Raw genomic sequence first — 16,185 nt, 5'->3', positions numbered from 1 at the left:
CTATTGCAGGTCACAGTCCTACACAAACTATGGACAATTTATAGATGGTAATCAGCCTACAACATATTCCTATGGACTGGGGATGAAAACCCGTGAAGCAGGGGGAACCTACAAACTCGACAGATACACAGAGGGAAGATGTGAGCATCGGTCGCCCGTCCCAGGAGGTACGAAGCAAACATTTTAACCACCGAGCCACTTTGTCTTCCATCATAATCATACTGAATGTTCATTTTTAGAGTTTATACGATTTTCTTCAGTCTATATGCAGAGCCAAAGATGGCTGACTTCTGGGTCACAACATGGTCACGGTCAGATAAAGATGACGTCAGACCCAGCTGAAGTCAGAATGCTGTTATCTAACTTTATTAATAGGTAAATAAATATCATCTTCACCACACTGATATATTATTAACCTTCTATGTTAGACTGCCCCCTAGTGGCTCAGTTTGTCCAACAAGGCAAAAACATCCTGTCAGTTAATAACTGTGCCTTAATCTAAAAGCGCTTATCATGGCAGGATACAACCTGGACGGAGTGCCAACCCATCGCAGGGCACACACACACACACACACACACACACTCTCATTCACTCACACACTACGGACAATTTCCCAGAGATGCCAATCAACCTACCATGCATGTCTTTGGACCGGGGGAGGAAACCGGAGTACCCGGAGGAAACCCCCGAGGCACGGGGAGAACATGCAAACTCCACACACACAAGGAGGAGGCGGGATTCGAACCTCTAACCCTGGAGGTGTGAGGCGAACCACTAAGCCACCGTGCCCCCCTAAATTGCTAATACTTTGAATAAAAGTTTTATGAGACAAGGAAAGCACTTTGAGGTGAGTCTTTATTTATTTGTAATAAAGTTTATATAAAATGATGCAAACACTCTATAAATGATGATTAACCTAAAGTTTACATGACATTGTCTTTGGGTTTCCATGCTGTGTGATGCATCTTTATATGGTTTAATATTAAAATATACGGTTTTGTTCTGAGCAGCATGGAGTAGTTTGCATATCTGTGAGGAGTGCAGGGAATCATCTTATACACTTATGGGTGTCAAAAATGTCCAGTCCGTCTGTATTTCTGTTCATTTTGTATGTATTTGGCATGAAGACTGATATCCATTATACAGTCCACTTATCCATGTCTGTGTGAATGAGGTCATATTGAGGTCAAATTTGCAGACAGTGAACATAATTAGCAATAAAGTTCAGATTGAAAAGCGAAGATGTGTTTCATTGCTTTTCATAAAAGAAAGAAAAAGTCCGGCCATAATTATGTACAAATTATCAACAGATTCTCTTAAGATTAATGTGTCAGAGCACAAAATGCCCTGTTTTTTTTATCTGGACCCGTGTTGCTGATTCTTTAGTCTGACCAATCAACCTTAAAAAAAAAAAAAGATCCGTTCGGTTGTAACAATAAAATCGATGATACAGAGAAATTTCCAGATCCTTAAAAATATTTTGGTTTGCAATAACAGTAAAATATATATATATATATATATATATATATATATATATATATATATAAAGGGTCGGTAGGTAAGTCTATATATATATATATATTTTTTTTTTTTTCAAGTTTCAATGTAAAAAAAAAAAAAGTAGAATTTTGGTGATGGTGATTACGTGGGTATGACTTTTATTAGCAATAGCAAATTAGCATATCGTGACGTCACTGACTGGGTCTTCAACCCGTGCCTTCGGGAGCATCATTACAAACCTTATTTTGATGTTGGACAGTTTTTCCAGAACTTCGTGCCAAGTTAAAGCGGTGTCGAGCTGTTTTAATGAGTTTTTTAGATGTATTATGGCGCCCGAACCCGTTAATATTATTTTATTGCTTTTGTATTAGTTGTTTGAAGAGTTAAAAAAAAAAAGGTCTTATTCTAATTATGCTAATTCTGTGGTGAGAATGTTGTCAAGTTGTGCACTAACAAAAATAAAAGAACAAAAAATTACAATAAAATAAACAGAATTATTAGTTAATCAGACACAGTAGATAATATAATGGGAATTCTATACGATCTGTTTTTATGCACGAATGCAGCTGTCCTGTTGTCCTCACCAGATAAAGAGCTATTCTTGGTTTCTGCTGCATGACAAGGCAAACAGATCAGATGAAGGAACAACGGGAGCGTGTTGCCAGTGGAGCAGTGCTATGATGAGGCAGGAATAAACCAGTGTGTCAGAGAGTTCACCGCTCGGCGTATAAACCCGAAGTAAAAGTCCATGTTGTGGGAGAAATCAGAACAAATGTTTGAATAAGCCCTTCCCAGGAAGCAGTAGAGCATGGTACCACCCATGCTGATGACCACCGTTCCCACACACAGGACGAGGAAGAACAAACAGGAGTCTTCACCCGCATCATCTGTCCATTAACAAAATACATAATATGACATACTCAGATTATCACATCAGTTATAAAACACTACAAGAAATATCATACCGTTGTCCATTGAGTCATCTGATTCACTGAAGCGCACTTTGAATTTGGAGGGGTTTCTGTGTGGATACGGACCGACGGGACTGGATTCCTCTCTCTTCTTTAAGATAGAGATGAGACCGTTGGAAGGGAAGGTCTACGATCAGAACAAAAGCAGAGTAAACACTTTACATCCCTAAAGACCAAAACACTTGTTTAACCACCGCTGATCAGGGTCAGGTAGATCAGAAAGTCACTACAAGGTTATTACTGAGGTAATGAAAAAGAGTCACCACATGGGGTCAATGTGAACAGCAGTGTATTCGTCATCATAGACTACAGTACTTTATTTGCTTGTTTTCCTCAGTGTGAGCACATTAGATTCTACATATGTATTAGCACAGTGGTTAAGGTGTTGGGCTACTGATCGGAAGGTCATGGGTTCCTACCCCAGGTCCACCAAGCTGCCGCTTCTGGGCCCATGAGCAAGGCCCTAAGTTGCTCAGTTGTAAGTCACTCTGGATAAGAGTGTCTGCTAAATGCTGTAAATGTAATGTAATGTGCATAAGTAAGCCAGTAGAGACTATAATAGACTATAAAGAGCCTATAATTTAATGTTTTAATGTTCAGCCCAAAAGAGTGACTATTTGCTGCTTTTCTCCTCAGGGCCTGTGTGTTATATAAGAGCTCCACACCCAGACTATCAGCAAGTCATTACTTTCCCTCAACATGTTTTCCACAAATTCCTGCAGCTGGCTGGTGACATTATAACATAACGTTTTGTTTTTAAAGACTTTCTGGACTGACCACTGGAGCCAGATAATTGGAAGCAGACACGTTGAGGCTTGGGCACTGATTACTGAACTGCAGTGCTGCTTACATCCTTAGCAAGACCACTAAAAACCTAAAATCTTGGACACCAGCATAGCAATGCGTTCAGACTATTTTACAAATAGAAATCAATCCGCTCGTATACGGAATAAATCTTGATTTATTATTCACCGGAGGATAAGTAACTAAAATGTATTTATATTCAGTAGCGCTTTTCAAGAGCTGATGTCAAAGTGTCATAGTACACATGAATAGTACGCGGATACGATTTGTTGGACAAGATTGTTGAACAAGACCAACAATATTTAACCAAAAAAAAGTCTTTAGCTGCTTTTTAAAGATCTTAGCTACAAAGCTACAAAGTCAAAAGCACAGTATCTTTTTGTCTTTGAGCCAAAAGTAAGAAAAGGAAGCTCTTATCAGAAATCCCTTATCAGAGAAGCTCAGATTACTAATATTAAAGCAGTAAGTAGGATCGTTGTAAAAAGGTGACAGGATTTTTCCTGCCAGCTTTTCCCTTTCCTCTATCTATCTATCTATCTATCTATCTATCTATCTATCTATCTATCTATCTATCTATCTATCTATCTATCTATCTATCTATCTATTCTTCCTCTATGCTAGCTACGGAGCTAACTCTTTAGCTAGAGCAATAGCGTCTTAATCGGGGAAGTGAAATGAATTAGCTTTAGCTTACTCGAGCTGTCAGCGAGTTGATATTTTACTAAACCGCAGATTCTTGATTTAATTAATATTTTTAAGAAGCCCCGTTATTTACGGTGTATTATTTCGTGGAGCTTGCACGACCTTCTTAGTGTGCATGCTCGTTAAACAAGGGCATGGGTTGCTATGATAGAAACAAACAAAAAAAAAATCTGCTTATTGTTAACTTATTACTTTCCTTTCCGTCCTGCATTTGCTTAGTCATGTTTCAAATGTGACAACAATTTAACCCGAAAAAAAACCTAAATAAAAACTAAATAAAATCAGTTAACTCCAAATTAAACTGAATTTAAAATGAATAGTAACCAGTGTGTGTGTTCTGTTTGGACTTTCATTGATTTCAAGCCATTTGTATAATTTATTTATTTTTTTCTACTTAATTGGCTTCACCGATATCTACAAAAGTGGTAAGTATTAATGATGCTTGGTCACTTGGAATTAGGTGTAGTAACTGCTCTTACAGGGGACACGATGGCATAGTGGTTAGCATGTCCGCCTCACACCTCCAGGGTTGGGGGTTCGATTCCCACCTCCGCCTTGTGTGTGTGTGTGGAGTTTGCATGTTCTCGTGCCTCGGGGGTTTCCTCCGGGTACTCCGGTTTCCCCTCCTGGTCCAAAGACATGCATGGTTGGTTGAATGGCATCTCTGGAAAATTGTCCGTAGTGTGTGAGTGTGTGTGTGAATGAGAGTGTGTGTGTGTGTGCCCTGTGATGGGTTGGCACTCCGTCCAGGGTGTATCCTGCCTCGGTGCCTGATGACGCCTGAGATAGGCACAGGCTCCCCGTGACCCGAGAAGTTCGGATAAGCGGTAGAAAACGAACGGATGAATGAATGTAGCCGGTGTAAAGAAATCAGGATTGGTGTTACATGAGACATTTTAGACATACAGTAGGTATACTTTTTTTTAATTTAAAGACGATGACGTACAAACCTACTTTTCGGGCTTCTGTCTAGAACAGATTCTGTGTGTTGGCTAATGATCTCCACAACACAACATGGAAGAGCCTTCTTACCTCCTCGACTTCGATGAGCTCGCTCAGTTCTTCCCCGGATAACTTCCGTCTTCTAGCCGCCTCTGTCAAACCTTCAGCCTCCTGATCCTCTATTCTATCCTCATCCTCAGTTTCCTCTTCTGGGTCAATCCACTGCTCTATCCACTCATTCATTGTAGAATGGCTTCTTGTATTCCTCTGCTGAACTGTAATGGTTTCCTTGGTTACCTGATGTTCAGTATCAGATCAACCATATTACATCCCAGGCCTGTTTTTCAACCATTATTGCATTATTTGTGAGAGTAAGAGAAGTTAAATCTTACCTTTTCCACGACACCGTGATTAGGTCTGGGGAGAAAGAAACAGTGGGAGTTCAGGCATGTTCTGTGTAATAATTATTACATTTACACCACAGCACTGTAATAAATAACCTTAGGTGAAGCACTGAATTCAGATGATGCCATGCACTATGTACCAAAGAAAAAAGCCAAAAATCATAAATACTTGAATGCATTATTAATACGGTATGGTTTCTTGTCTAGACATGAATCGTTTTTTGGAGAGGACAGCCGTGTTCACTCTGCTAGAAGAACACATTTATATTTAGGCTTTCTCCATAAATATCTACAAACATTACAGTATCTCATTGATGTTGCTTAGGGAAACCATATGAGGTTTTTTTTTTATTATTCAGAAAGAATTGCATCCTAGCAGGCATACAGAACATCATCTGATTCTTTCAGCTTTCTCAAACAAACCCTCCATCCCAGGTGTAAAACTAGCCTCATACGCATATGTTTAGAAGAAACATGAATCTGTTCTCTGGAACTATGAGGAGTTTTTGGTTGGTTGTTTTTCTTTTTCTTCTGGATGCTTCCGTCCGACCCACCCACGTCACAGCGAATAATCGATCCAGAAATCAGTCCCTCCGTGAGGCCATCCTTAAAAATATTTTGGTTTGCAGTAACAGTAAAAAAAAAAAAATAAGGGTCGGTAGGCAGGTCTATATATATATTTTTTTCAGGTTTCAATGTAAAAAAAAAATAAAATAAAAAGTAGAATGTTGGTGATGGTGATTACGTACAGTAGGTATGAATTTAAACAAAGTAGCATATCGTGACGTCACTGACTGGGTCTTCAACCCTTTATTGTGATGCCGGACAGTTTTTCCAGAACTTCGTGCCAAGTTAAAGCGGTGTCGAGCTGTTTTAATGAGTTTAATTAGATGTATCATGGCGCCCGAACCCGCATGACTTTGAACGGTGACGCGAACATTTTGTTTACTGCAGCCGTCGTTACCGAGCGCGAACCGTCGTCTCTGACAGTGAATGAGAGAGAATGAGACGATGCGAACGCACAGGCCGTAGTGTGACATCCGGGAACCGATAGTGTAAACGTAGATGACGTCACGGGTTCTTATTTAAAAGAAAGAACGTAGCCTTCGTCTGTATGTAGGCCGAGGCGATTTATATATTTACAATACTTACTAAAATATAATTATTATTATTTTATTGCTTTTGTATTAGTTGTCTGAAGAGTAAAAAAAAAATTGGTCGGTCTTAACGCAAATTTACAACCGGCAAGTCGGTCGGGCTTAAAGCAAAAAAAAAAAAAAATTTGAGTTGGTCCTAAATTGACAGGGTCGGTCTTAAAATATTTTTAAGGATGGCCTGAGTTTGTTCGTGATTGTTGTGCCAATATGCTTCATTTTTCTGCATCTTTATTTCTCTTCAAAATTTTATGATGCAACTTGCAAAATGTTTTGTAGACACATATGTAATGACTCGGCAGATTCCGTGCCTAAGACTTGAACCTTTTCTGAGACCTAAGATCGAGACCTGTTTTACCTTTGGTGTGTTCTGCAGATGTGATTCAGAGAGTCCATACACTTTGTCTCTATCTCAGTACAGTGGATCTTCACAGGGTATTTTTTTCCATGAGTGACAGCCTTCCACTCGGATTCTAAACACAACCATGGCAAAACACACACACACACACATACACACACACACACACAATGTCTACAATCAACATCAATATATCCAGCCTTCAAAATACCGCTGTTATTATATTATAAACAATATTCAGCTTTGTTTGTAATAATGAACCAGATTTTAGTTCCTCAAAGCTTAAGTGCAATTTTATAAGCTATTTTAGGCCATCGTTGTTTCACATTTAGTTCTTAAATTCATTATTCAGCGAGCAGTATTCTAGCTTTAAACCCTCCAACACACTTACCCCAGTCTTTCTGCATGGAGGCCAAGTTGGAAAGCAATCTCTCATGATAAAGCCTCTCCAACTGCAGGAAGTGTACAGCCTGCTGAACTGCCAGAGTCAGCCAGTTAAAGATAACACTAGTACTGACGCTTACAGTATGTAGCCGCCGTAGCTGTATATTGTATATCCTTTGCACAAGCTTTTAGACGGTGCACAAAGATGCACCATCATTCGGTTTCCCTTGGCCTGAGCACAATGAATACAACACAATCATTGTGGCAAAAAAATTAAATAAATAAATAAAAAAAAGGAACAGGAAAGAGGAAGTGGGCTCTTCAAATGACTTTATATTTAATTACACTAAATATTAAAAAAAAAAAATCTACATCTCACAGTAATCACTTCTAACTTTGGTATGTGATATTTGGAATATATAATATTACCATTTATTAAACTTCTATGGCATAAAAAACTAAATAAATAAATAAACTTGAGTAATAATAAAAAAAAGGATACAGTCCTCTTCAAGAAAATAAGCTTCTGCTATCTGTAGAAAAAAAAGGAAACTATCAGAGGGAAGCCTTCTACTTTAATCTTCCTGTAATAGACGCTTATCATCTGATCTCCTGCCGTGTCCTCGGCTTGCGTTACAGCACCAGTCTTCTGTTGTGGGTTCTCATTGCAGGATTGTGTACTGTACAGTATGTGTTCACAATAATATCCAGTTCATTCGACCTACCTGATGTAACCTGTGAGGTAAGAGCATGTGATCGTTGTGTTCACTCAGAGATGTCAGTGTGGCCAGAAAGGCAGAACTGGACTCTGTAGTACTGTTACCTACAACACAAACAAACCAACATCATTAGCAGCAATTTACATAATAAAGGAATTATCCAAAAGATTACGTTACTCTTTTTCATTTGGACCAGGCTTTCTGTGCAAAGAAAATACCAACTTTTTTCTTTATTTTGTTTTATAATATAATATTTTGTTAGTATCCCTACCACAGAATCTACTCTTTCGACGGTGTTCCTGTCAAAAAGCAAGCAAACTTCTTAGAACAGAGCAGGACAGGAAATTTATTTCTGCCAGGACCACTTTGTCAAATTAGGACTTATTAGCTGATAGCATACAGTTAGCGTTGGCGGTATGGTTCTGTTCCGGGCAAGAATCCACGCGCCTGTCCGTGTGCATGCAGGGACAGAGCGGGGAGAGCAGCGACTAGGACACAACCCTGTGTAACAGAACCATTGATCATGCATAGAGCTTTTTTTTGTGGAAAATAATAATGAATAAATGGATAAATAAATAAATAAATAAATAAATAGAGAGGGGGGGGGGGATATGTGGAGATTTATGATGTAAACTGGTACACGGAACACAGGTTCCGGCATGGTGGAGTCGGGGCTGGAGGAGGGAGTTTAAATCGCAGCAGCTGCGACGCGCTAGGAAGCGGCTCAATGAATGGGAATTTAAACGGTCGGGTAATATGGATGTCGTAACCGGATTGGCGTCATGGACAGCTGATTAGTAGCTGATGCACGCTTGACGACGTGGCCTGCCAGAACTAACGCCATGCTTGATTTCTGATTCTCTTTGTACCTTTTAACCATAAAGCATCCTGTCAGCAGCCTTTGTCCTTCATAGATTGGCTCCATGGAACTCTTCAGCCTCATAGAGGTTGAAGTCACGGGTATTTAAACACCTGACAGAAGTCTGACAGACGCCTGAGAGAAGTCTGCTTGGAGCTTATAAGAAGCTGTTCGAACTTATGTAGCTGCTTAGCAAAGATCTGCAAAGTTGTGGCAATTTAAATCTCAACCCCAGGCTAATCCATATGTTTGTTCTGGTCTCTGATTCTGAAATGCAGAGCAAAGCCCTACAATGGGTCAAACGGAAACACAGAGAGGAACCCATGCATGAGAGCGCTATCCCATATGCCTTGAGAAGACTGAAGAAATTCCGCATGTCAAGCAGAAAGGCTTGAGATCATTTTTCACCGGCTCCATCAAAGCTTCACAGTTCAGGATCTACAGCATGTGCACAGAGCTTCACAAATCACCTCTGCATCAGCATTACAAATGCTGGAGAGCTTTCAGCACCCACAGAAATGGTAAAGAACAACAGTCACCTCATTACATCCTGTCAACACTTCTACCATCAGCTACAGGAATTAGAGGTCTTCTCGGGTCTAAAGAAATATCCCCGACCCGAAGTGACCCGACTCACTTTTTACCCGAACCCGACGAGCATATTTTTATTTTTTTTATAAGAAAGACCCGAGACAAACCCGAAAAAATTAGACCCTGGTCCGACCCGAAGGCAAATTTTTTTAACCCAACTGGACCTGAATGTTGCATAACTTTACACTAAAGTAACCACTACAGCGTGGATTCAAAATTGATTGACAGGTCTGTTTCAACGAACATTAGCTTACCGCCAGCCGCACGTCGCCAGCTACATGTCGCAAGCGGCCTTGGCAAACAGAGGAGAGGTTGGAAAAGGACTCGAGTCGATGCACACACACACACACACGAGATACAGTAGTTCGGGTCTTCTCGGGTCCGTTCAGTAAAAACACATTCATTTTAAATTACCCGAGACCCGATGCCGCTATTATTATACCCGACCCGTGTCAGAGGTACACGTGAAACTCGGGTCTCGATTCGGACCTCGTGTTTTCGGATCTAAGTGGACCCGTGAAGACCACTAACAGGAATTCAAGAACAACAAGGCTACAAGGAGAAGTAGTTTTTACCCCCACGTGTGAATGAATCTTATACAGAGACAGAGTTTGCTCTATGATCTTGAGAGGTGCCTAGCGTTACCCCACCATACCTACATACACAATTACAAATGAGAATACCTTCATGGATAACTAAAGCTTGCATTATGTTTACATTACACTTTTTCTTCTTTTTGTATACACTTGTTGTTGCTGAAGGAGTCTAAGAGTAAGAATTTCTTTAGAAATGAGAGTTTCCAGTACACATGAAAATAAACTCGTGAACCTTAAATCCACTAACTTTGCAAACAACAGTGTTGATGCTTAACAGACCTGCGGTTTATCAGATGCAATAGAACAACACGAGTTTGTCAGGGAAAAGCACAGTCGTCGGTTCAATACTGTGCTACACAAAGGCAGGTGAAAGTGCTGTTATAAACACAGCAAGGTGAGAAAGGACAAATAGCCACAAACAATGGGATTTATGTCAAATACTACATCAGAGAGTCACCATGTGACTTTGCAGTAAGGTCTCAATGAGAGGTCGCACACACAGGAACGTATCCAAGTGTTAAACCAAGTCTCCACTTGGTCATTTTAAGGACTGAAACAGAACTTCACACAGACAGTAACACAAGCTTCAAAAAGTTAGGTGGCACGACGGAAACACACTTTTCTCTCATGTCTCCGATTGAATGTCAAATATTTTACTGATGTTAAAAACCGAGACTGAGATCAGACATAAATTGGATATGAAAAGATGAAAATTATGACGCATGTTATGGAAGTCGTGTAGCATAAATTAATGTGCATTAACAGGAAAGTAAGCTGATCCTAGCCTAACCTTCCTAGCCTGTAGTGTTCGGCCCTAGAGGATCGAAGTGCGCAGCGGAGTTTAATCTTGGCTCACTGTCCATGAAAGTTAAAGAATGTGTTAAAAACTTGGGTGTATTCATCGATAGCTCTCTGAAGCTGAACACACAGATAAATCATGTTGTAAAGCTAAAGATAAAATCTTGTCTGACATTTAAGCGTCTCGAAATTACAATTCATGCTCTTATATCATCAAGACTGGACTATTGTAATTCGTTATATAAAGGAATTAGTCAAGCCTCTATCTTACGGCTACAGAAGGTTCAAAATGTTGCTGCAAGATTATTAACGAATATTAAAAAACATGAACACATCACTCCGGCCCCGGTCTCCCTGCATTGGCTTCCTGTACAATACAGGATCGATTTTAAGTTACTTTTACTAGTATATAAATCTCTGCATGGCCTTGCACCGTCTTACTTATCAGATTTGTTAACTGAGCGTCAAACGGGAATAACATTGAGATCAACAACTCAAAATTTACTTAAAATTCCAAGGACCGAGTTAAGCCGGAAAGGGGATCGTGCATTTGCGGCGTTTTCCATGGCTTATCCCTCTTGTTGAAATATTTTTTATTATTGCTGTTAATGTGTGTATTGCTATTATTAAAATTGTATTTATTTCTTTTTTTATACTTAGATGTTGTAAAGCACATTGGTCAACATGTGTTGTTTGAACAGTGCTATACAAATAAAGTTGACATTGACATTGAGAGAATAAATGTCTCTGTAGCTTGGACTGGAAAGCGTAATAAGCCCCGTATGTTCTGACATGTTTACCTGATGCGCTGCTGTTTAAGCAGAACCTTACGGTTGTGTTCTCTGATATCTCTTCTGCGTCGTTATTTATCTTGTGTCGTTCCTCTGCTGGCCGATCCATAGTCGTATTCAGGATCTTGTGAGAAACTGATAGGTTTGAGCTGATGATGGCTTCTGTACCATTGGGCCATAGAGTGATCTGGTCATGCCATCCTCTTATGTCGTCTTCTGTTGTAGGGTCTCCCTTAAGTCTAAAATATCCTGGCAGGTCAGCATTCTTTATTAACTGTTTAAATCTGTCAAACAGAATTTTCTATCGTTTAAAAAGCTCACTATCTTCGTAAACACAACTGATCTGTACAAATATACAAACTTTCTATGTAAATACGTAAGTACATTATGGTAGACAGCATGACTGCATGGCCTTCAGGAACATCATCCTCTTTGACAGCGTAATGTTATCATTCACATTTCTGTTCTTATACACTGTGAGACATTTCAACTAACTAGCAGTCAAGACGATTGATTACATGAAGGTTCATTTTATAAACCTTAAAATGATCTGAATACGCCAAAGTACGTACAGTATAATGACTGTTGGAGTTAAAGAGAAGAAATCATTTTCATAACATATTGGGGAAATAAACATGTTGTTAAAAGCATGATGAATTATTTTACAGCACACTTTATATGTATATAGTACTGTAATGACTTGCATTTGTTTACAAGAAGCTCCTATTTTCTGTAATCTTTATTTTCTCCAAAAGTTTTCACAGGACTGAAAATGAAATGTCTGGCAACAAGTCTCTTTGCTCATACTCACACTGATACCGAGTTAATGTAAAGTTAATGTTTTGTTGTTGTACTAAGCTAACTACATCCTAATTCATCATGTATCATAAAACACAATGTATACATGTAGCCTTTTCTGGACATGATGTATATTCTGGGCTTCATAACACCATAATCTTCATGCATTTGGTTTGAAATCTGTGCTGTGAATCGTTTTAAGTGTAACGTGTCGAATCTCTAACAACAGCCTGCAGTGTTGCTCTGTTTATGGCGGTTCATCTCTCACCATGTCACAAGCCTGTACCTGCTCTTCTGCTTTTCACTGCAGAGCCTAAACACTTCCTCATCACACCACAGTCTTTTATACAGAAAAGTCTACTTACATTTGTATTGCAAAGTGGACAATGTTAAGTCCTGCGGCTCCAGCCGTAGTCCAGTGGTTTTCTGTATGCGTAGCTTTGCTTGGTTGACACGCACGCACGCACGCACACACACACACACACACACACACACTCACGCTCACACACACTCGCGCGAGCTCTCTCTCTCTCTCTCTCTCTCACACTCACACACCCTCTCTCCCCCTCACACACACACACACACGCACGAGCTCTCTCTCTCTCTCTCTCACACACTCACACACCCTCTCTCCCCCTCACACACACTCACGCTCACACACACTCGCGCGAGCTCTCTCTCTCTCTCTCTCTCTCTCTCTCTCTCTCTCTCTCTCTCACACTCACACACCCTCTCTCCCCCTCACACACACACACACACACACACACACACACACACACACTCGCGCGAGCTCTCTCTCTCTCTCTCTCTCTCTCTCTCTCTCTCTCTCTCTCTCACACTCACACACCCTCTCTCCCCCTCACACACACACACACACACACACTCACGCTCACACACACTCGCGCGAGCTCTCTCTCTCTCTCTCTCACACTCACACACCCTCTCTCCCCCTCACACACACACACACACTCGCGCGAGCTCTCTCTCTCTCTCTCTCTCTCTCTCTCTCTCTCTCACACTCACACACCCTCTCTCCCCCTCACACACACACACACACACACACACACACACACTCACGCTCACACACACTCGCGCGAGCTCTCTCTCTCTCTCTCTCTCTCTCTCACACACACACACTCACACACCCTCTCTCCCCCTCACACACACACACACACACACTTGAAACAGGTTTGGGGTTCTGGCTTGTACAGCCGTGCAGCAGCTCTTGATGCAGACTCAAGGCGTTTACTATTTGCACCCTTGTTCCTTTGTTTTAGTAAGTTTTAGTGCCACTTGCTGGCTCACTGGAGGAAGTGCATCACACTGAACCTTGTTACGTTTTGCACGTTGCGAAATGTCTCAGCTGGTTTGTCAGCATTATATAATGAATGTTTATTATCTGGCTCGGTAATTTAGACAAGTTCTATTGGGATTTCAGTAACTTGTTGGGTTTGTTGGCTAACAAGCTACATATATGGGACAAAAATTAAGGCTTGTTGTTGTTGTTGTTGTTGTTGTTCTTCTTCTTCTTCTTCTTCTTCTTCTTCTTCTTCTTCTTCTTCAGTAGCTTGCTAGGTTTATTGGCTACACACACACACACACACACACACACACACACACACACACACATATATACATATACATATATATGTATATATATATGTGTGTGTGTGTGACAAAAATAAAGGCTTGTTGTTGTTTGCTGTTGTTATTGTTGATGTTGTTGTTCTTTAGTAGCTTGCTAGGTTTGTTGGCTAACAAGCTACATATATGTGACAAAAACAAAGGCTTGTTGTTGTTTGCTCTTCTTCTTCTTCTTCTTCTTCTTCTTCTTCTTCTTCTTCTTCAGTAGCTTGCTAGGTTTGTTGGCTAACAAGCCGTCTCATGTTAATTCCTATATGTGTCTAGCTATATAGTTTGCTGCCAAGCAAATATGTCTCCTACACAAAATACTGAGCATGTTAACTGCATAAAAAGCATGCGTACATAATACAATAGATAATATCATTAATAATATTAAACATGTCCTAATGTACGAGTAGAGTTTTTTTTTCATTGTGTGTGTTTCCTCAGTATATGATTTAATGTTATTTTACTCTTGTGCCTCATGGTGCCAATGGTGCCTCATTTCTGGAAAAAAAACAAATGAACAAAACAAATAAAACTGTAGGTGCGTGATCATTTGGCCCTCCTCTACTGCCTCAGTTCCTTCGACAAGGACAAAAGTTAATTATTTAACACATACAGTCTTTCAAATGTCATACAGTCTGCGTTGTGAATGCATTATTCATTATAAAATGCACAATAATTGTCCATTCATCCGTGCGTCCATCAGAGATCCCTGAGAGAATGTGATATTTCAGGAATAAGCAAGGTGAAGCTTTGTAGGATTTAAATTGAATTATTCTAAACTGCTGATGAACTTAATAGATTTTGTTCCAGAAGGAGTCGAGGTCTGAAAGGATTTTATTCTTAAATAGCTTCTGTTTAATTTGTTTATTAAATTTTATTACATGGTTTACTATCTATAGTTAAAGCCATATCCTCTTCTGGGCACTCAGTACAGATTTGTGCACCATGTTGGACGACAGGTTTGTGAGTGGGTGTAGATAAGCTTCCCGTTGTTCGTCGTTATGTCCTTTAAACAATACAAATATCCAGTTTTGTGATGTAAAATGTTCTTACCTTTTTTTTTTTACTTCTTCAGGATTATGCACAAGCACAGCTTACGTAATTTTGTCTATTATTCTGAATCAGCCCCTATGGGATTTTACAATTTTGTGATCGCAAACATTAATGCAAAATCAAGCACACAACATGATACAGAGCCTCTTTCTCTAATCTCTACCTCTTTGGCTGCTCATCCTTTGTCTTCCCTGAACTATTCCAGATTTTTTAAATGTTTTATGAACCCGACTGTGACTTTTTCCTGCCTCATTTGTGCAGGTCAGGATATATGTAGAGTGTAAGCAAGGATAATACATCGTTTTAAATGACTGATGCCTTATGTTTTGATAGATTATAAAAAAAAAAAGAAAAGAAAAAGGAAGCATGTGTACTGTACTGTGTATTCGTATCTTAGAGGGGAGATAAATCTGTCATCATTTCAAATGTAGGAACTGGAGCAGAAAGAAACAAAACACTGTCCTCGGAAAAAAAAAATTTAGTGTATGACTACATCAAGCTGCTTCCTCGGTTTTATCTGTGATGAAACATATTCCTTCTGACAGGATATCAGGCTGCTTATGTGAGTCACTTTGCAGTGCATTACAGATTACAGTTGCCTAGTAATATATTTCTCACAATATTCGATGACATTCCAGTTTATTTGAAAATTAACATTTTCACAGCAAAATTTGTTCAAGAATTGAACACTATACAAATTTCTTATAAAAGTGTTAAAGAAACGGATGGACGTGAAGCATGAGAACTAATGATGACTAATGATGCGTAATGTATAACAAAATGTTTAATGACAGTAAAAAAGTATCCTGTATATTGTATCTGGTTATTTGTTATTAATGAGTATGTAATAAATCAGGATCAGTGCAAATAAATATGTACAAACTGATACGAGCAGTTTTTTTTTTGCAATATTTTTATTACCAAACAAAAACCTTACCAGAATCGTATTTATTTATTCTTTAAATATGTGATGAATTCTAATGCATTTGATATGTTGTTTGCATGGTTGGGAAAGCAAATTAGGAGCAATGGCATTTGTAAACTGGTTTTATTGGCAAGCTTGATTTAGCACCTCCATCTGCCAAGGTCATTTGTATCTCTGCTGTCCAATATGTTGCCTTGACCTGT

General features: G+C 39.5%; 1 protein-coding gene across 3 annotated transcripts; it reads right to left on the bottom strand.

Moving 5' to 3' along the window:
• Positions 1 to 838: 838 nt before the first annotated feature.
• cnstb (consortin, connexin sorting protein b) lies at positions 839 to 12,937 on the bottom strand. 3 transcript variants are annotated; one of them, XM_027153622.2, is made up of 10 exons: positions 12,738 to 12,937; positions 11,584 to 11,858; positions 7,946 to 8,043; positions 7,723 to 7,753; positions 7,228 to 7,314; positions 6,837 to 6,951; positions 5,313 to 5,337; positions 5,011 to 5,217; positions 2,467 to 2,599; positions 839 to 2,388 (listed from the first exon to the last, which is right to left on the bottom strand). In XM_027153622.2, the coding sequence occupies exons 2-10, from the start codon at positions 11,681 to 11,683 to the stop codon at positions 2,177 to 2,179; spliced, it is 1,008 nt and encodes a 335-aa protein (XP_027009423.2). In that variant the 5' UTR covers positions 11,684 to 11,858; positions 12,738 to 12,937; the 3' UTR covers positions 839 to 2,176. The 3 variants fall into 3 exon arrangements, with proteins under 3 accessions (XP_027009423.2, XP_027009424.2, XP_047657861.1); XM_027153623.2 differs by having other exon boundaries at positions 11,584 to 11,813; XM_047801905.1 differs by lacking the exon at positions 11,584 to 11,858.
• Between the last annotated feature and the right edge of the window lie 3,248 nt (positions 12,938 to 16,185).

This window comes from Tachysurus fulvidraco, chromosome 16 (genome assembly GCF_022655615.1).
Source record: "Tachysurus fulvidraco isolate hzauxx_2018 chromosome 16, HZAU_PFXX_2.0, whole genome shotgun sequence".
NCBI lineage: Eukaryota > Metazoa > Chordata > Actinopteri > Siluriformes > Bagridae > Tachysurus > Tachysurus fulvidraco.
Note: the sequence above shows the minus strand (reverse complement) of the source record. Positions and strands in the feature narration are given on the sequence as shown.

Coding starts and splice junctions, on each gene's coding strand:
- cnstb (XM_027153622.2), bottom strand. CDS start 11,683: ATGGATCGGCCAGCAGAGGAACGACACAAGATAAATAACGACGCAGAA. Junction 8,044..11,583: donor CTTAAACAGCAGCGCATCAG/GTAAACATGTCA, acceptor TTTGTGTTGTAG/GTAACAGTACTACAGAGTCC. Junction 7,315..7,722: donor TTATTTTCTTGAAGAGGACT/GTATCCTTTTTT, acceptor TGACTCTGGCAG/TTCAGCAGGCTGTACACTTC.